The sequence below is a fragment of the Entelurus aequoreus genome, linkage group LG02 (assembly GCF_033978785.1).
Source record: "Entelurus aequoreus isolate RoL-2023_Sb linkage group LG02, RoL_Eaeq_v1.1, whole genome shotgun sequence".
NCBI classification, from domain to species: domain Eukaryota; kingdom Metazoa; phylum Chordata; class Actinopteri; order Syngnathiformes; family Syngnathidae; genus Entelurus; species Entelurus aequoreus.
This window is the reverse complement of record NC_084732.1, coordinates 18,383,175-18,407,825: the sequence shown is the minus strand read 5'-3', so window position 1 is coordinate 18,407,825 and position 24,651 is coordinate 18,383,175. Positions and strand designations below refer to the sequence as shown.

At 36.2% G+C, this 24,651-nt stretch overlaps 2 protein-coding genes across 2 annotated transcripts in view; one reads left to right on the top strand and one right to left on the bottom strand.

Annotated features, from left to right (window-relative positions):
• LOC133631411 (arylamine N-acetyltransferase, pineal gland isozyme NAT-10-like) overlaps positions 1 to 24,651 on the bottom strand; it is a 61,813-nt gene that overhangs the window by 14,701 nt on the left and 22,461 nt on the right. The gene's annotated exons all lie outside the window — the stretch shown is intronic.
• The window catches only part of wtip (WT1 interacting protein), a 63,061-nt gene continuing 45,738 nt past the window's right edge, over positions 7,329 to 24,651 (top strand). Inside the window, exons 1-3 of the mRNA XM_062023559.1 lie at positions 7,329 to 7,346; positions 7,651 to 7,727; positions 7,872 to 9,228. Of these exons, the coding sequence (XP_061879543.1) occupies positions 7,929 to 9,228 (1,300 nt within the window). The 5' untranslated portion in view covers positions 7,329 to 7,346; positions 7,651 to 7,727; positions 7,872 to 7,928. The remainder of the gene's footprint in view (positions 7,347 to 7,650; positions 7,728 to 7,871; positions 9,229 to 24,651) is intronic.

The following is a 24,651-nucleotide window of genomic DNA, read 5'->3' as shown; positions in this document are numbered from 1 at the left end:
GCATTTGTTCACAAAGTGGTGACCCTCGCCCCATCCTTGTTTGTGAATGACTGAGCATTTCACGGAAGCTGCTTTTATACCCAATCATGGCACCCACCTGTTCCCAATTAGCCTGTTCACCGGTGGGATGTTCCAAATAAGTGTTTGATGAGCATTCCTCAACTTTCTCAGTCTTTTTTGCCACTTGTGCCAGCTTTTTTGAGACATGTTGCAGGCATCAAATTCCTAATGAGCTAATATTTGCTAAAAATAACTAAGTTTTCCAGCTCCAACATTAAATATCTTGTCTTTGCAGTCTATTCAATTGAATATACGTTGAAAAAGAATTTGCAAATCATTGTTCTGTTTTTATTTACCATTTACACAACGTGCCAACTTCACTGGTTTCGGGGTTTGTGTATTGATTGTCTCTATACACAGTGTGGAGACGCTCCTCTAAGCTAATAATCATCACCGCCATTATGGCAAATACACTGCATTTCTTAGTGATGTAGCATTATCACTGGAGGACAAGGTTAAACATGTTACTCGCCAAGAGCGAGTAAGGAACAGGTATGCTAATAGATAACCTAACCACAAAGCTAGCTTTAAACAACACCAAGAAATAAGCTCTAAGTAAAGTTTATGAAGTGTAGTAGCACAGCGTTACAACATAAAGTAAGCAGATATTAACAGGAAATTAATAAGTATATATTAATAGGTATATACTAACTATATGTACAGTATATATATATATATATATATATATATATATATATATATATATATATATATATATATATATATATATATATATATATATATTATATATATATATATATATTATATATTAATAACTATATATATGTTAATAACTATATATACTATTAGTATTGTCACAGTACACGACATGTAAAAGGAGGGTAGATCGATCCATAAATTGGTAGTATTGCTACCAAGGGTAGTTTTAGTGTATGATTGATACTGGACTGATTGGGTCAATATTTACATTTTAAAAAATATTGTTTCTTTGTTTGTTTATGGTCATGTTTACAAACTTGCACTAATTCCCTGGACTTTGAGGGCAAAAACCAAAATAGGGTTTAACTGTTGGTATTGGTATGCGCCAATTTTACTTTGGAATCGACCGCATAAAACCCCAATCGGAACATCGCTGCAAATGAACGTACCAAAAGCTTAAAAAGATTGTATTCTGAGGAAAATGACTGTACATGCCCGATTGGATATCTGGAAATATTAACGGTGCATTTTTTAAATGGGGAAGTTATTGTGCACAATTTTTTTTTGCAATGTTTACAACTCAACTTCATTGGCATTCCAAAAATTTCTTATTTCATACTAATGTATATTTTTCTACCTTAAAGAAACATTTTTCTATATTCAGTAGTCTGTATACTGTGACTAGCTGTGGCATTTATTTACCTACACTGCTCAGGGGGCGGGGCTGTCAGTGAAAACTCGTACTGTATACATCAGGGGTGTCAAAGTCAAGGAATACATTATCTAGGGCCCCCGGGATGAAATTTGATTAGTATTAGAAGCGGCCCGCAGGCCACAGCCGCCTGCTGCTGTTTTGCATTCACCAATACTCCATCAGTGTTAGTGCTAGGAACTTTCAAAATGGGGTCCCCCTTCTAGTCATAGAAATGGGGTCCCACAGTAAATGTTTGGGGTCTCACTTTTTTGTAACCGTTTTGAAAACAAATGATAAATGTATGCATTATCCTGTTATATCTCACATTCTATGTTGTGTTTTGGAAAAAGGTTTTCATAAACGTTACTTAATTCTTTTTTTTTTTTTAAATACAAAAGAAAACACATTTTTATGCATATGTAAATGTATTCAGTTATAAATATTCATTCACTTTCTTCTTTCCTTCATGGATTGAAACTTTACCGCTGCCGGTATTTTTTTTCTATATTTTTATTGTAATATTTTCAGAATGTGTTTGTTCTATTTTTGGCCAAAGTAAGACAAAGAAAACAATCTGAAGTTGTCTTTATTTTTTAGTTTTAATGCCATGATTTTAATAGTCCGGCCCGCGTGTGCACAGATTTTCCTCCATGCGGCCCCTGAGCTAAAATGAGTTTGACACCCCTGGTATACAACAACTGCATCTTTTCATCTTTAATTATGATTTGGAGTGCATGAGATAGTGAAAAGGAACATAGCTCTATTTGACAACATGGTGTGTATTAACAAGTACATTGCACAACACGGCAGCGACAGAACCAATGTTGTAATTACAGATGCCCAGAATGGTATTATATCGGTCCGATATCCGCAAAAATTATTATACCTAAAATCTCTAATACATGCAGTCCTGTTTACTTTGCAGTTAACATCTCAATGTTGTCCAATAAACACAAGGTTAGGATTTTCTTCTATTTTATTGAAGTCATTTACAAGAGGTAGACACGGAAGGCTACTAGGAGCTCGCAGTACACAACAGCTCAGCACCCAATAGCACACAAGCTAGACCAGGGGTCCCCAAACTTTTTGACCCGGGGGCCGCATTGGGTTAAAGAAATTTGGCCAGGGGCCGGGCTATACATATATATGTGTGTGTGTATACATATATATATATATATATATATATATATATATATATATATATATATATATATATATATATATATATATATATATATATATATATATATATATATATATATATATATTAGGGCTGCAACAACTAATCGATTAAAATACATTTTTAAAATAGTTAGTCATCGATTCGTTGGATCTATGCTATGCGCATGCGCAGAGTTTTTTTTGTTTTTTTTTTAAATAAAAAAAAAACAATTTTTTTTTTAATTTTAATTATTTTTACTAAACCTTTATTTATAAACTGCAACATTTACAAACAGCTGAGAAACAATAATCAAAATAAGTATGGTGCCAGTATGCTGTTTTTTTTTCTCAATAAAATACTGGATAGGATAGAAATGTAGTTTGTCTCTTTTATCCGATTATTAATCGACTAATCGAAGTAATAATCGACAGATTAATCGATTATCAAATTAATCGTTAGTTGCAGCCCTAATATATACATATATGTATATGTGTGTGTGTGTGTGTGTGTGTGTGTATATATATATATATATATATATATATATATATATATATATATATATATATATATATATATATATATATATATATATATATATATATATTAGGGCTGCAACAACTAATCGATTAAAATCGATTATAAAAATAGTTGGCGATTAATTTAGTCATCGATTCGTTGGATCTATGCTATGCGCATGCGCAGAGGCATTTAAAAGAAACATTTTTTTTATTTTTTTATAATAATGATAAATTATATATATATATATATATATATATATATATATATATATGTCTGGATTAAAAAAATTATTTCAATTTTTTATTTATTTATTTTTTGTATGCTAGACTACCCGTGGGCCGGATTTTGGACGCTGGCGGGCCGTGTCTGACCCGCGAGCCATAGTTTGAGGACCCTTGAGATAGATTAAAACAATTATCATTTAAAAAAAAATCTCTCTATATATATATATTTTTTTTGTATTTTTTTTTTACTCTGGACCACCCGCGGGCTGGATTTTGGACGCTGGTGGGCTGTATCTGGCCCGCTGGCCGTAGTTTGGGGAGCACTGAGCTAGACATTCGTAATAAGTGTCCTTAACTGAACAATATAGTATAAAACATGTATCACTATAAACAAGTATCAAGTTGCATATTACTTACACATACAAAGTCTACTAGGCACATGTGTTAGAAAGCATCCAGTAACAAACGTGTCCGCATCACTCACTGTCATGATCTTCACACAATTAATTATTGTTGCCACAAGGTGTCGCCATAAAAACAATAACCACTCCACTTCAATTAAAGACAGCATAAGTCCATTCCAGACAGGTAATAGGTTATTGTTCCCCGTTTGAGTAATTTTACTTCAATAAGCCTTTTCTAAAACATAAAAGTATGTATTTTTGTGCTGATGTCGTAGAGAGCAAACTGCTCCGTCAGCTTTTATAGCGCTGATGTGTTTGTGGTAAACAAACACATTGGAAGTAGATGCAGAGTTATGGATGCAGCTTGACACTTGAAATGCAGCTCATTTGAAAAACTGTAGGTTGCCTCCAGCCACAGCTGTTCATGCCAGTGTTGTTTGACCCAACGCTACTTTGGTTATTTTGTTGAACACACCGGTTAATTCAGTAGAGGTGTTGATTTGAGCATTTACTGTACATACAGTAAATCTGCCAAACACTTGTGTGTCTTATCACGCTAATTTTTTGGGAACCTTCATGTATGCTATGCCAAAAAGTCCAGTTGTGTCTGTCATTAGTTCCCTTCTGGTACACACAGCAGAGACATTTACCTGTTTACACACTTTGTTGTTATTTACAATCTTGTTTTCAAACCATTCACTTGTTATTCCTGTACTGAACTGTGAACAATTGACCTTAAATTAAAAATGATTTAAGGAAATGTGATTTATTCTCTCTCCATTTCTTAATAGTAATCTTTTTTCAACCTTTTTTTTTTAATTCTCTGAATTCAGACAAATTTAAAAGTGTTTTTATTCAGCCCTACTGTGGCGGTTAATTTGTGTGTTTATTACAAAAGCTTTATTAGACACTGAAGTAATGAAACTGAATATTTTGACAGAAAAAACTTTTTTTTTTACATCAAATTATGCTGCAATTTAATTGAATACCTGTGTTGAGCAAAAGTGTGTGTTTAAGAAATCAGTTTGTCAAAATACAGTTTTAAATTCATTGTATAAAAATTCAGTGTGAAAAATTTGACTATTCCAATGAAAATGTTTATTTTTGAAAATTCAGTTTGTTATAATACGGTGTTTTAAATTTAGGTGGGAACATTTTTTTTTTTAATAAATATTCAGTGTAAAAAAACATTGTATTAAAATTCAGTGTACAAAGTTATTAGATTATGCTGACAATTTTATGGAATAAAAATGTGTGAGCAAAAAAATTAAGTTTTTTTAAATACAGTGTTTAAAATTCGGTGTATAAAAATTCACTGTAAAAAAATTATTGTATAAAAATCCACTGTAAAAAAAAAAGTGTCAACTGACAATTTAATTAAATAAAAATGTGTGTGTTTAGAAAATTAAGTTTTTTAAAATACAGTGTTTTAAACTTCAGTGTGTAAAAAAAATCTTATAAAAATTCAGTGTAAAAAAATCATAGTATTAAAATTCAGTGTAAAAAAGTTATCAAATTATACTGACAATATCAATGAATAAAAATGCGTGAGCAAAAAAATTAAGTTAAAAAAAAATAGTGTTTAAAATTCAGTGTGTAAAAATTCACTGTAAGAAAATAATTGTATAAAAGTTCAGTGTAAAAAAATGTCAAATTATGCTGACAATTTCATCGAATAAAAATGTGTGTTTAGAAAATGCAGTTTGTTAAAATAAAATGTTTTAAATTTCAGTGTAAAAAAAAATGTATAAAAATTCTGTGTAAAAAAATCATAGAATAATAATTCAGTGTAAAAAGTTTATCAAATTATGCTGACAATTTCATTGAATAAAAATGTGTGAGCAAAAAATTATTATTTTTTTTAATAGTGTTTGAAATCCTATGTAAAAAATGTTGTCAAATTATGCTGACAATTACATTGAATAAAAATGTGTGCATTTACAAAATTCAGTTTGTTAAAATACAGTGTTTTTAATTTCAGTGTGTAAAAAAAAACATTTAAAAATTCAGTGTAAAAAGTTATCAAATTATGCTGACAAGTTAATTGAATAAAAATGTGTGAGCAAAAAATTAAGTTTTTTTAAAAAAAAATACAGTGTTTATAATTCAGTGTGTAAAAATTAACTGTAAAAAAATCATTGTATAAAAATTCAGGGTAAAAAAAATTGTCAAATCATGCTGACAATTTCATTGAATAAAAATGTGTGTTTAGAAAAAGCAGTTTGTGAAAATACAATGTTTTAAATTTCAGTGTGTAAAAAAAATCATTGTATACAAATTCAGTGTAAAAAAAAACATAATTTTAAAATTCAGTGTAAAAAGTTATCAAATTACGCTGACAATTTAATTGTATAAAAAAATGTGTGAGAAAAAAATACAAATAAATTTAAATACAGTGTTTAAAATTCAGTGTGTAAAATTTCACTGTAAAAAAAAAATTGTATAAAAATTCAGTGTAAAAAATTTCAAATTATGCTGACAATTTCATTGAATAAAAAGGTGTGTTTGTGAATAAAAAAAATGTGTGAGCAAAAAAATAAAAATAAAAATTTAAATACAGTGTTTAAAATTCAGTGTGTAAACTTTCACTGTAAAAAAAATTTTTATATAAAAATTCAGTGTAAAAAATGTCCAATTATGCTGACAATTTCATTGAATAAAAAGGTGTGTTTAGAAAATGCAGTTTGTTAAAATACAGTGTTTTAAATTTCAGTGTGTAAAAAAAAATCCTTGTATTAAAAATTCAGTTTAAAAAAATCATAGTATTAAAATTCAATGTAAAAAAGTTATCAAATTATGCTGACAATTTCATTGTAAAAAATGTGAGCAAAAATTTAAGTTTTTTTTTAAATACAATGTTTAAAATTCAGTGTGTAAAAATTCACTGTAAAAAAAATCATTGTATAAAAATTCAGTTCCGGGAAATTAAGATTGAAGCAATCAATCCTGCTTCAGAACCAGTCAATGAGGTGCTTCAGTCTTAATTCACCAAAAGTGGCTCTTGAATATTTGCACTGAATTTTTATACACTGAAATATTTTACACTGATTTTTGTATACATTGAATTTCCCTGCAACACATTTTTACAAAAATGTTTCTGCACTGGATTTTTTTTTGTACACTGAATTTCTACACACTGAATCTAAAAATGTTGCCAAACAGAATTTTTAAACACAAATGATAAAATTGTCAGCACAATTTGATGTAAAAAAAAGAAGAAAATAAAGAATTCAAACGCTAAAAATTCAGTTACACAAATATCTGTTTACGTTCAATCCAATCCAATCCACTTTATTTATGTAGCACATTTAAACAACAAAAATGTTTCCAATGTGCTGCACAAAAATATTAGAAACAAGATTCAAATACTATCCTTAGCTCCACCAATGACTGAATAAAAACAAAATTAAAAAATATAAAACCAATATAAAAATAAATATGATTAAAGGCGATTTTAAAGGGTAAAACCAATTAAAACAATGAATAGAAATACAAATTTAATAAAAACACAGAGGACCACAATGCACAAAAGCTGCTGAGTTTGTGTTTTTTTTTAAATCTTTTTATTTCCTTGCATGCATATTTGCACCTCTTCAGCCAGTGCAGACAGGGCGTCGGACCAGGTGAAGGCGTTGATGTTATTTGGTGTGTCCTGATGAATGCAAACATCTTTTCTGAGTGAAGTCTAGTGTTTGGAGGGTCGGCAGCCCCTTGCTGAGTTGGTGGCAATCATTGTTTCTTTGCAGCATTAACCACATTCCACAGGGGCGAAGCGCACCCTGTCTCCATCCCCCGCATTCCTTCACCGCGAACGAGTCCCTCTACCACCGCCGCTGGAAAACCACCGTTTTAACTCTCCTTTCCCCATCTCTCACAAACTCGTATTTTTTTAAATAATTATTTTTTCTTTTTTTTTTACATTTACAGGTGCACTTTGTCGCCGAGACGGGAAACGTCGAACTCCAAAGTGAGGTGAAATTCCTCCGCGCAGCGCGCCATTGACTGTAAGGACCTTTCAACTTAACAAGAAAAAAAACCCGAAGTTGACAAAACGTCGCGTTTAAGAGTTTTTTTTTGTTTTTGTGAAGAATTCCTTGAAGATGTCGACGTTAGTTTACGTTCTTCTCGGTGTTTTTGTGCTCGGCTAGGGGGTCCGCTTTGCTAGCTCGCAACTTGTTTCCGGACTACAAAAAAAAAAAAAAAACATGGAAGACTACCAGCAAGATGTGGCTCTCCGGGCCAGCCAAATGATGGACGAGCTCTCGCTGTACGACGCGATGTACGCCGCCCGGAGGGACGTGGTGCTCGGCCGCGATTTGGACTTCTCGCCGCCGGCGGTGGAGTGCGGCAGGGGCGCCATGAACGGCGCCGCGGTGCTCCGGCAGCAACACCACACCGTGGAGAACTTCACCACCGGGAATAAAGTCTACACCGCGGCTCCGGTGCGCCCGGTCAAGTGCGGCAGGACCGTGCCGGTGGACTTCTGCACCCCGCAGAGGGACGCGGGCTACGGCGAGGAGGGCTGCTGCAAGTCCGAGGTGGCGCTCCCGTGCTACACCGGCGCCTCGGAGCGCCAGCGGAGGTACTCGCTGGAGGTGCACCGGTACAGCACCGGCTCCGCCTTCGACGCCCTCCACAAGCCGGTGCCTCTGCCCGGCAACAGGTGCAACAGCGTCTGCATGGACGGGAGGCACGGCGCCTCCAGCCTGGCGTCCCAGGAGCAGAGCAAGCACGCCAGCCCCAGGTCGAGCATCAGCCAGGACCGCTACACCGGCCTGGTCCACTGCGAGGGCACCGGCGTGCTGAGCCCCAGGTCCAGCTACGCCAGCACGGCCAGCGACACCAGCAAGCACTCCTGCAGCCCCAGGACCAGCCTCAACAGCTGCGACTGCTGCAGCAAGCCCAGCAGCAACCGGACCAGCGGCATCAGCATGGGCTACGACCAGAGACACGCCAGTCCCAGGTCCAGCACGGCCAGCCAGTACTCCTTCACCACCAGCCCCAGGTCCAGCTACTCGGACTCCCGCTACGGGCCGGCGGCCAGGGATGACTTTGCTCCGCTCATGGTCAGCCCCAGGTCCAGCTTCTGCAGCCAGGACGGGAGACCCGGGGCCGGTGCCAACTGTGTGCTCAGCCCGCGCTCCAGCATCTCCAGCCACAGCTCCAGAAGCTCCCGCAGCTCCAGGGGGTCTATGAGCGCCTACCCGGACCTGCAGCTGCCCTCGCCCAGGGCGTCCATGCTGGCGGGACCCGACGACCCCCTCATGCAGGAACTCGGGGACTCCAACGGGATACACGCTCGCCTCCATCTCCAGGAGAACGCCCTGGATATGGCCCCCGGTTCCTCGTTCTCCAAGACGGCCTCGGCGGGGCAGAGGTTCAAGCTGCCCTACCAGGTGACCCCCAGCCGGGAGAGTGCGCCGAGCCAGGCGGAGAGGCGGCTGGAGGCGCTCACCTTGGAGCTGGAAAAGGAGCTGGAGATGCACATGAAGAAGGAATACTTTGGTAGGCCAAACACCACAAAATGTTATGTTTTAGTTAAAAAGTTTTAAAGTAGCAATGATTGTCACACACACACACCATGTGTGGTGAAATTATCCTTTGCATTTGGCCCATCATCCTTGTTCACCCCCTGGGAGGTGAGGGGAGCAGTGAGCAGCAGCGGTGGCCGCGCCCGAGAATCATTTTTGGTGATTTAACCCCCAATTCCAACCCTTGATGCTTAGTGTCAAGCAGGGAGGTAATGGGTCCCATTTGTATAGTCTTTGGTATGACTCGGTTGAACTCACGACCTACCGATCTCAGGGCGGACACTCTAACCACAGTTAGCATTGTCTAATAAAACCAAAATCAAGTAAAAGTAGTCGCCATTGGAGGACACCTGACAGACAGGTGACAGGAAACTCCTAGTCCAGCGGTGTCAAACGTACGAACAGGTTTTATCCGGCCCGCGGGATGAGTTTGCTAAGTATAAAAATGAGGCGAAATGTTTAAATGAAAGAAACTGCCGTTGTAAATGTGTCCACTAGATGTCGCAATAGTAATTCTTTGTATCTTTGTAGATTATGCTACATATGTAAAAAAAAAAAAACCCCACATGATATTAGTGCACCAGTCGAGGAAAATGATCAAACTACATAAATAACATACTGTAATTTGATCTTGATATACTTTTTTTTATCTTGAGTTGACTGATTAACATTATCACACAATTTATTAAGAAAGTATAAATAACGACAAATAAAGGTTGAATACTATTAACCGCAACAACATTATGATTTGTACATTTTCAGAATGTCCTTGTTCTATTCTTAAACAAAGAAAACCATCTGAAGTTGTCTTTATTTTTAAGTTATCGTGCCGTGATTTTACCAGTCCGGCCCACTTGGGAGTAGATTTATGGCCCCCGACCTCAAAATAGTTTGACACCCCTGTCCTAGTAATTACGCATTATGCTTTCATTTTACATTAATATCTCAGCTTATGCAAAGTGATGTTTAACTTGTGCTTCTATGGTTATCATCACTCATTGGTATACACTTCTGTACATGGCATCGTGACAATATGTCCTTTACTAAAATTTGCTGACGTCGCACGTGATGATGGTCTAAGCTCTGTTTTGACTTTTCAACATAAGAAAAAATGAATACAGTCTTTCCTAACGCTGTTAATTGGTTCCGGACATGACCGCGATAAATAGCTTTCCAATCAAATCAAATATTTCCATAGCTGGAACATAAAAAACTGTTTCCAACTTTCTAAATAGTGTTTCAACTATGGCTGCAACAACTAATCAATTAAAATCGATTATAAAAATAGTTGGCGATTAATTTAGTCATCGATTCGTTGGATCTATGCTATGCGCATGCGCAGAGGCAATTATTATTAATTTTTTTTTATAAACTGCAACATTTACAAACAGCTGAGAAACAATAATCAAAATAAGTATGGTGCCAGTATGCTGTTTTTTTTCCCAATAAAATACTGGAAAGGAAAGAATTGTAGTTTGTCTCTTTTATCCGATTATTAATCGATTAATCGGAGTAATAATCAACAGATTAATCGATTATCAAATAAATGATAAATAAATAAGATTAAGATTATCAAATTAGTTGTTAGTTGCAGCCCTAGTTTCAACACTATGAGCGCCCTCTAGACATGAAATAACACCCTTTTGTCGCCTTTACACACTTTTAATTCAATAATGCTGCCTGATGCTGGGCCAATCAGTGGTCACAATACTGACCTTAGTCTCCTCTTGGGGCCAATACCACTGCAGTATTGGTATTTTTACTTTTATTTAGACATTTCTATGCTTGAACAGGCTTGATTTCGAACCCAAAAAATGGTCGAATATGCTTAAAAAAGATATTGAGAAAAATTGACGTGGCGAGGGAGGACTGTATATACAGTCGTGGTCAAAAGTTTACATACACATGTAAAAAACATAATTCATGGCTGTCTTGATTTTCCAATAATTTCTACAACTCTTATTTTTTTGTGATAGAGTGATTGGAGCACTTACTTGTTGGTCACAAAAAACATTCATGAAGTTTGCTTCTTTTATGAATTTATTATGGGTCTACTAAAATGTGACCAAATCTGCTGGGTCCAAAGTATACATACAGCAATGTTAATATTTGGTTACATGTCCCTTGGCAAGTTTCACTGCAATAAGTGGAATACACGTCAAAAGTGGTAAAGGAATGGCTAAATCAGGCTAGAATTAAGGTTTTAGAATGGCCTTCCCAAAGTCCTGACTTAAACGTGTGGACAATGCTGAAGAAACAAGTCCAAAGATAGATAGATATATAGTACTTTATTGATTCCTTCAGGAGAGTTCCCTCAGGAAAATAAAAAAATTGTCAGAAAACCAACAAATTTAGCTGAACTGCTCCAATTTTGTCAAGAGGAGTGGTCAAAAATTCAACCAGGAGCTTGCCAGAAGCTTGTGGGTGGCTACCAAAAGCGCCTTATTGCAGTGAAACTTGCCAAGGGACATGTAACCAAATATTAACATTGCTGTATGTATACTTTTGACCCAGCAGATCTGGTCACATTTTCAGTAGACCCATAATAAATTCATAAAAGAACCAAACTTCATGATTGTTTTTTGTGACCAACAAGTATGTGCTCCAATCACTCTATCACAAAAAAATAAGAGTTGTAGAAATTATTGGAAACTCAAGACAGCCATGACATTATGTTCTTTACAAGTGTATGTAAACTTTTGACCACGACTGTACATTGTCTGTTCCTGGGTTAAACAGAGGCTATCCATTATTTGAACGGCAATGGTTTTAGTAACGTTTTAACATCCCTGACTGTCTACAAGTGTGAAGTGGAAGTGAAACCTGCATAATGAAACTAAAATACATTAAAACTACTCATGAATGAGCCTGACAGACATGATGATGAGAAGAAACAGGAAACAGTTGTGTTGACAAGCTTTTCTGGTCTCGTTGTTCGCCATATGCTTTCATCTCTATGCCAACAGGGTATTTGGCAAATTATGTTTCATGTGTGGTTCTAGGGTTATCGTCACAATTTTTCTCAAAGCCCTTCCTTCTGATGTGAGATTTGCTGATGTTTGACTTTTGAGGCATATTTCTTTCGTGCGTTTGCCTTTGAAGCTTGAGTTGTTTTTGAAGCAAAGCTGCTGCGTTTGTGCGTTTCTGCATGTGGTCCAGAGGTTGTGAACAATATCAAATACTGCGGACCAGTGTTATTCAACTGGCGGCCCGAGGGCCAAATCTGGCTCGGGAATGACACCCCCTGAGTTCAGTTCAAAACTTGGGACAAACATGTTTGCAGCGAATTCTTAAAAACACTGGAGTGCTCCTTTTGCACAGAGGAACTTGGACCACTGTAAACACATTGGCAGGTCATTGCATTGACATTTTAACCTTGCAAACATAGAACACTGGGGTCCAAACTTGTGGATTACATAACTGAGGCGTTCCTCAAGGCACCCCTTTAAGTCCCCTCCTTTTTTCGTAATGTGATTTATGTAACTAAGGTGTTCCTGTAGCTTGTTTACTTCAGGTGCAGTCATTTGTTCAACTTCTTTAAACTAGTGGTGTTCCTCAAGGTTCAATTGTAGGTACTCTCCTTTTCATCATTTGGGCTATTCAACTGGTGGCCTGTGAGTTCAGTTCAAAAACTTGTGAGAGTCGCATGGATGTTAATTTGTGTCTTTATTATGAAAGCTTATTTTTTACACTGAATTTATTTAATTTATTGTTTTGCGAGCTGAATTTTTTTTTTTTTTTACATCAAATTATGCTGACAATGTGATTGAATACAAATCTGTGAGCAAGGTTTGCAGTTAAAAAATCAGTTTGTTAAACTAATGTGTTTTAAATTATGTGTAAAAATTTAGTGTAAAAAAAAATCAGTGTAAACCAATTCAGTGCAGATAAAACCAGTATAAAAATCAGTGCAGTGTAGGGCTGCAACAACTAATCGATTAATTTGATTAGAATCGATTATTAAAATAGTTGCCGATTAATTTAGTCATCGATTCGTTGGATCTATGCTATGCGCATGCGCAGAGGTTTTTATTTTTTTTATAAAACATTTTTTTTTTTAAATTAAATTTATTTTTTTAATAAAACTTTATTTATAAACTGCAGCATTTACAAACAGCTGAGAAACAATAATAAAAATAAGTATGGTGCCAGTATGCTGTTTTTTTCCAAAAAAATACGGAATAGGATAGAAATGTCGTTTGTCTCTTTTATCCGATTATTAATCGATTAATCGAAGTAATAATAGACAGATTAATCGATTATCAAATTAATCGTTAGTTGCAGCCCTAGTGCAGTGCAGAAAAATTCAGGGTATAAAAAAATAAAAATAAAAACACAAATTCAGAAGATTTTGTGCATTCAACTCAAACAACCATCACTATACTGTGTGATAACTCAATGAAACTATAGAGGTTAATTTGTGTCTTTATTATGAAAGTTTTTTTGGACGTGGAATTTACATAACAAAATTATTTGCGTTTGAATTTTGTAAACTGAACTTTTTTATTTTTTATTTTTTTACATCAAATTATGTTGACAATTTAACTGAATAAGACAATGTGACCAACGTTTGTGTTCAATAATTAATTTTATCCAAACACAGTGTTTTAAAATTCAGTGTGTAAAAACCCAGTGTAAAAAAAAAAATCAGTGTCTAAAAATTTTGTGTAAATAAAATTCAATGCAGAAAAATTCACTGTAAAAATATTTGGTGCAGAAAACTGTTAAACAAAATTCAGTATAAAACAAATCATTTGTATAAATAATCAAAAAAATGTGCATAAAAATTCAGTGTAAAAAAATCAGTGCACAAAAATTCAGTGTAAAAAAAATTCCCAGAAGAAAAATTAAATTCAGTCTTTATTACAAAAGCTTTTTTTCGAGGGGGGTAACTTATGTAACAACATTTTTTGCCTTTTTTTAATATTGTGAACTGAAATTTTTTAAAAATTTTTTTACACAAATTATGCTAAAAATTGTATTTAATTAAAAATGGTGACCAAAATTTGTGTTTAAAAATTCAGTGTATTAAATTTTAGTGTAAAAAAAAAAAGTTAAAAAAATCTTCGGTGTATAAAAAAATTGTGTTTAAAAATTTTGTGTGGAAAAATTCAGTTACATTTAAATTACTTTAATTAATCTTAAAACAGTATATTTTAACAAACTGAATTCTTAAACACACACATTTTGCTCATGTTTTTTTTTTTTAAATTCAATGATATTTTCAACATAATTAAATTATTTAATTATTAATTTAATGGGGCGGCATAGCTCAGTTGGTAGAGTGGCCGTGCCAGCAACTTGAGGGTTCCAGGTTAGATTCCCGCTTCCGCCATCCTACTCACTGCCGTTGTGTCCTTGGGCAAGACACTTTACCCACCTGCTCCCAGTGCCACCCACACTGGTTTAAATGTAACTTAGATATTGGGTTTCACTATGTAAAGCGCTTTGAGTCACTAGAGAAAAGCGCTATATAAATATCATTCACTTCACTTCACAATTTAAAAAAATGTAGTCCACAAAATTCCATCCATCCATCCATTAATCTACCGCTCGCCCTTCTCAGGTCACAGGGGGGCTGGAGCCAACTTCAGCTGGAGCCTATCCCAGCTACACTCAGGCGGAAGGCAGGGTACACCCTGGACAAGTTCATTTGCAAAAAAAATCAGTTACATAAATACAGTGACCTAAAAAGCTTTCGTAATAAAGACACAAATCAACCCTTTTGCAGCAGATTCTCAAAATGCTGTCAGATTATCGGTGAGTGCTTCCGTGATAACAATTAAGTTGACCGTCCCTGCTGTCAACTGTTTGTTTGGCACGGCGCTACTTGGGTACCAACCCCAGTGGAAGGGTACCAAAATGGTGCAGCTTGTTTACACGCCTTATTGAGGACTCTAAATTGTCCCCGCAGGAAAGGTCGGCTGAATGCAATCGGAACAAGCCCGAGAGAGACAAATCCGTTTCCGTAGCGACAGTGAAGAAATGGATTGTTTTGTTAAAGGCGGGGTTAGTAGTAGTGGCTGTCAGCGTCCGGCTCTCTGGCCTCTGTTTGTTGTTGTGATGGTGGCGAAGAAGCTGTAAATTAACAGCTGGTGCAATGCAAGCCTGCAATTGAAGTGCCGCCGTCATCCCGCCCGACATCGCCCCCCCCCACCCAACCCCCCGAGCAAAGCCCATCATTAACCGACCAGCGGGGAGTCGGGCGCTACCAGATCCTTGGCACACGATTGCAGAAGGCGGCCCAGACAGGGCCGAGTGGGGAAGGGAGACTAAGGGGGGGCGTCTAGTCTGATCACCTGCCCTGAATCGTAATCACTGGACACATCTTTAGGTACACCTGCACTGTACTTAATGCAAGGTGCCACAAATTCTGCCTTTTCAGATATAATAATGCAATTTTTCACATTGCTAGTGTCAGTGAGGCGCATTTTCTCAGCGCTCAGAGCCGTTTCCTGCAGTTTTCTGCGGCAGGGGCAGCTCAAAGGTTGCAGGAATGTGCTGTCGTTTTATTTTTAACTCCGGTGAATGCAAAACATCCTGCTCCTTGCCACACAGACACGAAACGGGCACATGAGGGATTTGACATCCTATTTTGTTTTTTGTTTTTTTTCCCCAAACAATGCCTCACTGTCTTGTTAAACACTAACCACGAAATGAGACGCGGTGTTTGTCCTTTGGAACCGTTTGTCATTTTACATTAACAGCAGGTCAGTCGATGCAGTTTAATGAATGCAACGCCTAAAATCCCCATTTGGTCGTAGAAAAATAAGTCAAAATAATGTCTAACTGCAATGGAATCCAGTAGATTCAAGACCCCCCGCGGTTAGTAAACATTAGCGCCCAATTCTTCTAGATACAGAATATTCATGCAATGTTCACAGAGAAAATAGTAAAAAAAAAAGAAAAAATACGATCAAACTTGAATTTAGACCGTACAAAAGTGCTTTAAGTAAGCCCTCTTTTGGTGTCTGTAGCTTTAATGCAAATGAGCAGTGTAAGGGCGTGAATCTTTAAGCACCAAACGATTCAATTCAGAACCGATTCTCGTTTTAACAAAAATCTCTATCCAAAACAATTCTCGCAATGTATTATTTGGTATAATAATTACATTGAAACTTTTTTTTAAACAGGTTACAGGTTAGAAAAGCTCTTTTTGGTTGCATGGAGATGGCCTAAAATCATATTTAAAAAAATTATTAAAAAAAACAACCCAAAAATATATAAATTATATATATTTACATACATACATATGTATGTATATATGTGCGATAGGGCAGCATATATACATATGTATATATATATATATATATATATATATATATATATATATATATATATATATATATATATATATATATATATATATATATATATATATATATATATATATATATATATATATATATATATATATATATATATATATATATATATATATATATATATATATGTATGTATATATATGTATGTATGTATGTATGTATGTATGTATGTATATATATATATATATATATATATGTATGTATGTATGTATGTATGTATGTATGTATGTATGTATGTATGTATGTATGTATGTATGTATGTATGTATGTATGTATGTATGTATGTATATATATATATATATATGTATGTATGTATGTATGTATGTATGTATGTATGTATGTATGTATGTATGTATGTATGTATGTATGTATGTATGTATGTATGTATGTATGTATGTATGTATGTATGTATGTATGTATGTATGTATGTGTATTCTTCTTTTTTGTCTTTTTTTATTATCGATTTTTGAAAATTAGGAATCGACTTAAAATCGGGATGCGAGATGAATAAGAATAGCGATTTTTTTTGTGCACCCTAATAAGTAATATCATTTGTCAATAAAATTGCTACAAGTACACCTCTGTATAACAATGTATCCTTAACATTAAATAAAACAAAATATAGATCAACTTACAACAAATAATAACTTTATCAACATTGTTTTTTAGTCTGTCACAGAAAAATCTAAAGTGCATTAATAAATAAAAAAATCATCCTTATTTAAACTATAAAACATTTTTTGACCGACTTGAATCACTTGATACTGAAAAACACAATTAAATAAACTCAATAAATATATATATACATGTGTGTATGTATGTATGTATGTATGTAAATATACATACATACATACTGTACATATATATACACACATACTATATATATATATATATATATATATATATATATATATATATATATATATTAGGGCTGCAACTAACGATTAATTTGATAATCGATTAATCTGTCGATTATGACTTCGATTGATCGATTAATAATCGGATAAAAGAGACAAACTACATTTCTATCCTATCCAGTATTTTATTGAAAAAAAACAGCATACTGGCACCATACTTATTTTGATTATTGTTTCTCAGCTGTTTGTAAATGTTGCAGTTTATAAATAAAGGTTTAGTAAAAAAAAACAAAACAAAAAAAAAACCTCTGCGCATAGCATAGATCCAACGAATCGATGACTAAATTAATCGGCAACTATTTTAATAATCGATTTTAATCGATTTAATCGATTAGTTGTTGCAGCCCTAATATATATACATGTACATATAAATTAGCAACACCTGCGTAGGTAAACGAGCTACAATGCTGTGACTGACACATCAAAGTAATCTTTTTTGTCAATTTTTCAACATGTGCTGGACATATAGGGACATTGAAAAAAATAAAATTTCTCTCTGGACCACAATGTAAGCTAACTGTAAAAACGACTTTTAAGCTTTATACAAAATATAAAGGATACAAATACAGATGCAGTATAAGAAGATTACAGGATAATGTACAAATATGTGCATAAAAAAAAAGATTGCGCTTGTGGCTGCATTTTAAGATGTGTAGCGAAGCCTGTTTGTTATTTTTGTTTTTTTTACAAAGCGGTCTTCCATGAAGTGGTGGGTGTTATACACGGGATAGGTAGGCTCTATCGTATCATGGCTGTATTTTAGGACGCGTAGCAAAGCCTACAGAAAACGTTTCAACACCTGTTATGTCCCCTCAAAGTGCAATTAGCTGCAGCTTGAGAAGGTAGTAGTTCATCAAAAAATCTGTCTGGGTTGAACTTGTATGCCAAAACAGGAAACGTTGGTGAAGGCAACAATGGCCGTAGTGTGTTGATAGAGAGGAAGAGTCAGTACAATGTGAGGAAGTAATCATTGATTGTAAAGGGTGGACACTGATTACAACTGGATTTAGACAGAGGAAGAACGTCTATATTACTGCAGTGCACAAAGCTGGGGAGTTAAACATTGCTTTTATTTTTAACTGTGTCCTTCCAGCGTGAAAAGCTGGAGGACATGTTTATGTTTTATTGAGTTGGGACATTTCACCCCCGAGTCACCCTGCTCATAACTGCACCATTCGTACGAGCTAACTGGGGTGGCAATCGATTAGTTTTCCCGGTCACATCACATGCTCGCATAGCCGCTTGTTGCTAGGCAGAGTTGATCGGGCTCAATCAATACTGCCCCGTAGGCCAGTGGAAAAACAACAACTTCATTTTGTACCGTTTTGTACCAGTCACGTGGCAGTTTTGAACGACAAACCGTTAGTTGACAACACTAGTTGGACAACTTTATTCATTTTGTATTTGAATTGCTGCTCTGTATTGTATACAAAGTATTGTAGCTTCCAAATCTATGAAGGTTAATGTGTGTCCCTAAACGCTTTTTTTTTGACAATTAATTTATGCAACTGATTTTTTTGCGTTTGAATTTTTTTGCATCAAATTATGTTGACAATTTCCCTGAAAAAAATCCATCCTTCCATGCTTTTCTATCGCTTGGTCCCCAACCTTTTTGTAGCTGCAGACCAGTCAACGCTTGAAAATTTGTCCCACGGACCGAGGGGGGGGCATGGTTTTATTTTTTTATTTTTTTGGTCATAAAAAAATACAATCATGTGTGCTTACGGATTGTATCCCTGCAGACTGTATTGATCGATATTGATATATAATGTAAGAACCAGAAATATTAATAACAGAAAGAAACAACCCTTTTGTGCGAATGAGTGTGAATGAGTTTAAATGGGGGAGGGAGGTTTTTGGGGTTGGTGCACTAATTGTAAGTGTATCTTGTGGTTTTTATGTTGATTTAATAAAAATAAACTAAAAATATACACTACCGTTCAAAAGTTTGGGGTCACCCAAACAATTTTGTGGAATAGCCTTCATTTCTAAGAACAAGAATAGACTGTTGAGTTTCAGATGAAAGTCCTCTTTTTCTGGCCATTTTGAGCGTTTAATTGACCCCACAAATGTGATGCTCCAGAAACTCAATCTGCTCAAAGGAAGGTCAGTTTTGTTGCTTCTGTAACGAGCTAAACTGTTTTCAGATGTGTGAACATGATTGCACAAGGGTTTTCTAATCATCAATTAGCCTTCTGAGCCAATTAGCAAACACATTGTACCATTAGAACACTGGAGTGATAGTTTCTGGAAATGGGCCTCTATACACCTATGTAGATATTGCACCAAAAACCAGACATTTGCAGCTAGAATAGTCATTTACCACATTAGCAATGTATAGAGTGTATTTCTTTAAAGTTAAGACTAGTTTAAAGTTATCTTCATTGAAAAGTACAGTGCTTTTCCTTCAGAAATAAGGACATTTCAATGTGACCCCAAACTTTTGAGCGGTTGTGTATATATATTTTTTTTAATTTCCTGTACGGCCCGGTACAATCGATCCACGGACCGGTGTACCTGACCGGTACCGGGCCGCGGCCCGATGGTTGGGGACCACTACACACGGGCGGAAGGCGGGCTACAAATTTGTTAGCAAAATGCGTGTGTTTCAAAATTCAGTGTATAAAAATTCAATGTAAAAATGTTCAAGGTATAAAATAATTCAGTTTTTAAAATTTCAATGTATTGAAAAATCCAGTGTAGAAAAATTTGCTGCTTCAAAACTCAAAACCCACTTCCGGTAAATTAAGACTGAAGCAATCGATCCTGTCTCAGAAGCAGCCAATGAGGTGTCTGAAATCACGTGACACGGGAAATTTTTTCACGCTGACTTTTGAAACACTGAATTTTTTGAAGCGCAGGTGGTAATACTTTAATCATGCCAACTTTGGCGAGGCATGTTTTAAAGCAGCGCTTGCAGCGTGACGCCTTTATTGATAGTTTTGAAGCCTAAATACCTGCATATTGCGCTTCGTGCACCCGGTATACTGTACAACAAAAGTTTATATTAACAGTAAATTAGTAGATTAATAATAGTTTTGAGAAAATAATACAACTGGAAATGATGTAACATGTTACCGCATATATTAGCAGCTAAAGTAGGAGCCTTTGTAACCCGTTCTGAAATGAGTCCAATATCAGTTATACACCAAATAATATTTTGTGATATATACCGTTATCACAAAAGACTGCAATATATATTGCAATCTAGATTTTAGGCCATATTCCCCATCCTTTTTTCACAACACTACTTTTTTGTGTGTGGGTGAGGGGTGTTGGACTGTCAGAGGGTGTTTTCGTGTGTCCTGCCGACACCGTGGCCCCGGTCTGACCCCAGCCAGGCTTTGACCCTGCCCTCCCTGAAGAATGTGACCTCAGGCGAGGTCGCCTTGTTGTGAACTTCGGGAGCTCGTACGTTTGCTAGCGCTACATTCAAATAGTGTCGTCCCCCCCCCCTTACAGGGTCACCGTGCTGTTGTTGGTATGTTCAGGAAGCACCTGCACTGACCTGTCTTTAAGTCATTATTAAAGGTCCCCTATTATTCAAATTACAATTAAATGATGGTAAAAAAAAAAACAGTCACGTGTCCCTAGAGCCTGTTTATGAGCACCAAATGGGGGAAAATTTAATCATCTTAAAAGTTAAAGTCCCAACGATAGTCACACACACACTAGGTGTGGTGAAATTATCCTCTGCATTTGACCCATCCACATGTTCAACCCCTGAGAGGTGAGGGTAGCAGTGAGCAGCAGCGGTGGCCACGCTCGGGAATCATTTTGGTGATCTCTTGTTTGCTCCAGTTTGTTTTAGAAGAGGAAAACACCGTTTTTCTTACAGACACATGATACTGTCTCTTAACCGCCTTTAAAAAGGAAATTTTTGTTAAAAAAATAAAAAAATCAGGCTTTGCTACACATCTTAAAATAAAGCTACAGACACAGGAGCTCAAAGTTTGAGCAATTTGGGTTTTTTGCTTTTACCATGATGTTGCTGTTAAAATGTGTATGTAATGTTAGCACAGTAGCTCACATGCTAGTGTCGCTAACGCTTTTGTCACACTCCTCAATATGAAGCTGTTTATGTGACGTATGGCATATATAATATGTTGGACAAGTGCAGAGTTACAGTGTAAAAATAGCATTTCTGGGTGTTGTTGATAAATGGCTTTTGCTTTGCATAGTAGAGTTTTAACTTGCACTTACAGATGTAGCGACCAACTGTAGTTACTGACAGTGGTTTTCTGAAGTGTTCCTGAGCCCATGTGGTGATATCCTTTACACACCGATGTTGTTTTTTTATGCAGTACCGCCTGAGGGATCAAAGATCACAGGCATTGCCGCTTACGTGCAGCAATTTCTCCAGATTCTCTGAATCTTTTGATGATATTATGGACGGTAGATGGTGAAATCCTTAAATTCCTTGCAATAGCTCGTTGAGAAATGTTGGTCTTAAGTTGTTCGACAATTTGCTCACTAGGGGTGTAACGGTACACAAAAATTTAGGTTCGGTACGTACCTCGGTTCAGAGGTCACGGTTCGGTTCATTTTTGGTACAGTAAGAAAACAACAAAATATACATTTTTTGGCTATTTATTTACCAAATTTGTAAAAAATGGCTGTATCCTTTTAACATTGGGAACACTATAATAATTCCGCCCACGTTAATCAACATTAAACTGCCTCAAGTTGTTGCTCAGATTAAATAAAATGACAAAACTTTTCTTCTACATATAAAAAGTGCAACATTAAACAGTTTCAAGTCAACTCATCATGCTTAATTTATTACAGCATTTCTAGTTTTATTACAGCCTGTAGTTGATTTTTATTATGTAAATGTTATATTTTTATCAACATGTGATAGCAGGGACCCTGCCATTCAAAACTAGGCTGCTACATTACTAATGATTAATGTAACTATAGCTGAAAAAATTGTACAATAGCAATAGGAGAGACTACACACACGCACACACACCGCAAAATGAGCTAACGTTACGCTAAAAGCTAATTAGCCTTCACCTCAAGCCAGGACTGCGAGCGAGCTGAGCTGCAGTTTAAGTTTCTAGAACGTCAACGGGCTCATAGTGATGTTACTAGTAGTTGACTGGGGGGTGTTTATTTTAATTTGGGGAGAGTACGCTGCCTGATGCTCACCTGCTAAACACCTATCCACTCAACGCTGAAGCACATGCGTTCTGAATACGCACTGCTGATTGGCTGTTACCGCTTTGAATACGCACTGCTGATTGGCTGTTACCGCTTTTTGTGTAACCAATCAGATGGTTGTGTGGGTGGGACAATGCTGGGTGCTGAGACAGACGCAGAAGAAGCAAAGCAGCTTGTTAAGACTTTAGCTTAGAAACTCGTTCGGTACACCCCCGTACCGAACCGAAACCCCCATACCGAAACGGTTCAATACAAAACACGTACCGTTACACCCCTATTGCTCACACATTTGTTCACAAAGTGGTGACCCTCGCCCCATCCTTGTTTGTGAATGACTGAGCATTTCATGGAAGCTGCTTTTATACCCAATCATGGCACCCACCGGTTCCCAATTAGCCTGTTCACCTGTGGGATGTTCCAAATAAGTGTTTGATGAGCATTCCTCAACTTTCTCAGTCTTTTTTACCACTTGTTCCAGCTTTTTTGAAACATGTTGCAGGCATCAAATTTCAAATTAACTAATATTTGCAAAAATAAGAAAGTTTTCCAGTTCGAACGTTAAGTATCTTGTCTTTGCAGTCTATTCAATTGAATATAGGTTGAAAAGGATTTGCAAATCATTGTATTCTGTTTTATTTTATTTGACTTCACTGGTCTTGGGTTTTGTACATAATAATTTAGATAGAATTGGATCCAGATAGAGTTGGTTATAAATAGCTTGGGTCAATAGGAATATATTATGAATATAATATAATAGGTAGTCCTATTGTAGTGGTTAGGGCTTGGCAATATGAGCATATATATGAGTATATGTATATTTTTTAGATCTAAAATAAGAACCAGGAGAAAAAATATTAAATGTAAACATGTTTATTTAAAGTGTAACTTTCTTGTGATTACAATCCCCTCAGTTATCAAGCTCAATCAATGTAAACAACATTCTAAAACCACATTGAACACTTAACAATAGACTCTTAAACTGAAGGTGCAAAAAAAAAAAGAATGTGTAAGAAATGTTTAACATAGTGTATCAAAATAGTTCAAGTGTGAAAATGTAAACAGAGAGAAACCAGAGCAGAACTATTTTCTGCAGGTTTAGTGCCATGAAGTTGCAGCTGTGCTCTAAAGGGTGAGTGCGGCTAAGGTGGTGTGCTATTAGCGGTCTTGGTGGGGACAAGCACCTTGAATTATTTACAGACCACATTGTTCTTACTACGGTCCGTTTTAAAGAATCCTAAAAACGGCCATACCCTGGAGTGTTCCGGTTTTATCAATCCATTCATCCATCTTCTTCCGCTTATCCGAAGTCGGGTCGCGGGTGCGGCAGCCTAAGCAGAGAAGCCCAGACTTCCCTCAACCGATACCGATATATACAGTTGTGGGATTAACACATTATTATGCCTAATTTTGTTGTGATGCCCCGCTAGATGCATTAAACAAGGCTTTCCAAAATAAATCAACTCAAAATATGGAAAAAAATGCCAACATGGCACTGCCATATTTATTATTGAAGTCACAAAGTGCATTATTTTTTTAACATGCCTCAAAACAGCAGCTTGGAATTTGGGACATACTCTCTTTTAGAGAGCATGAGGAAGTTGAGGTGGGCGGGGTTGGGGGGCGGAGTTGAGGTGGGGGGAGGGGGCTAGCGGGGGGTGTATATTGTAGCGTCCCGAAAGAGTTAGTGCTGCAAGGGTTTCTGGGTATTTGTTCTGTTGTGTTTATGTTGTGTTACGGTGCGGATGTTCTCCCGAAATGTGTTTGTCATTCTTGTTTGGTGTGGGTTCACAGTGTGGCGCATATTTGTAACAGTGTTAAAGTTGTTTATACGGTCACCCTCAGTTTGACCTGTATGGCTGTTGACCAAGTCTGCATTGCATTCACTTGTGTGTGTGAAAAGCCGTAGATATTATGTGACTGGGCAGGCATGCGAAGGCAGTGCCTTTAAGGTTTATTGGCGCTCTGTACTTCTTCCTACGCCCGTGTACACAG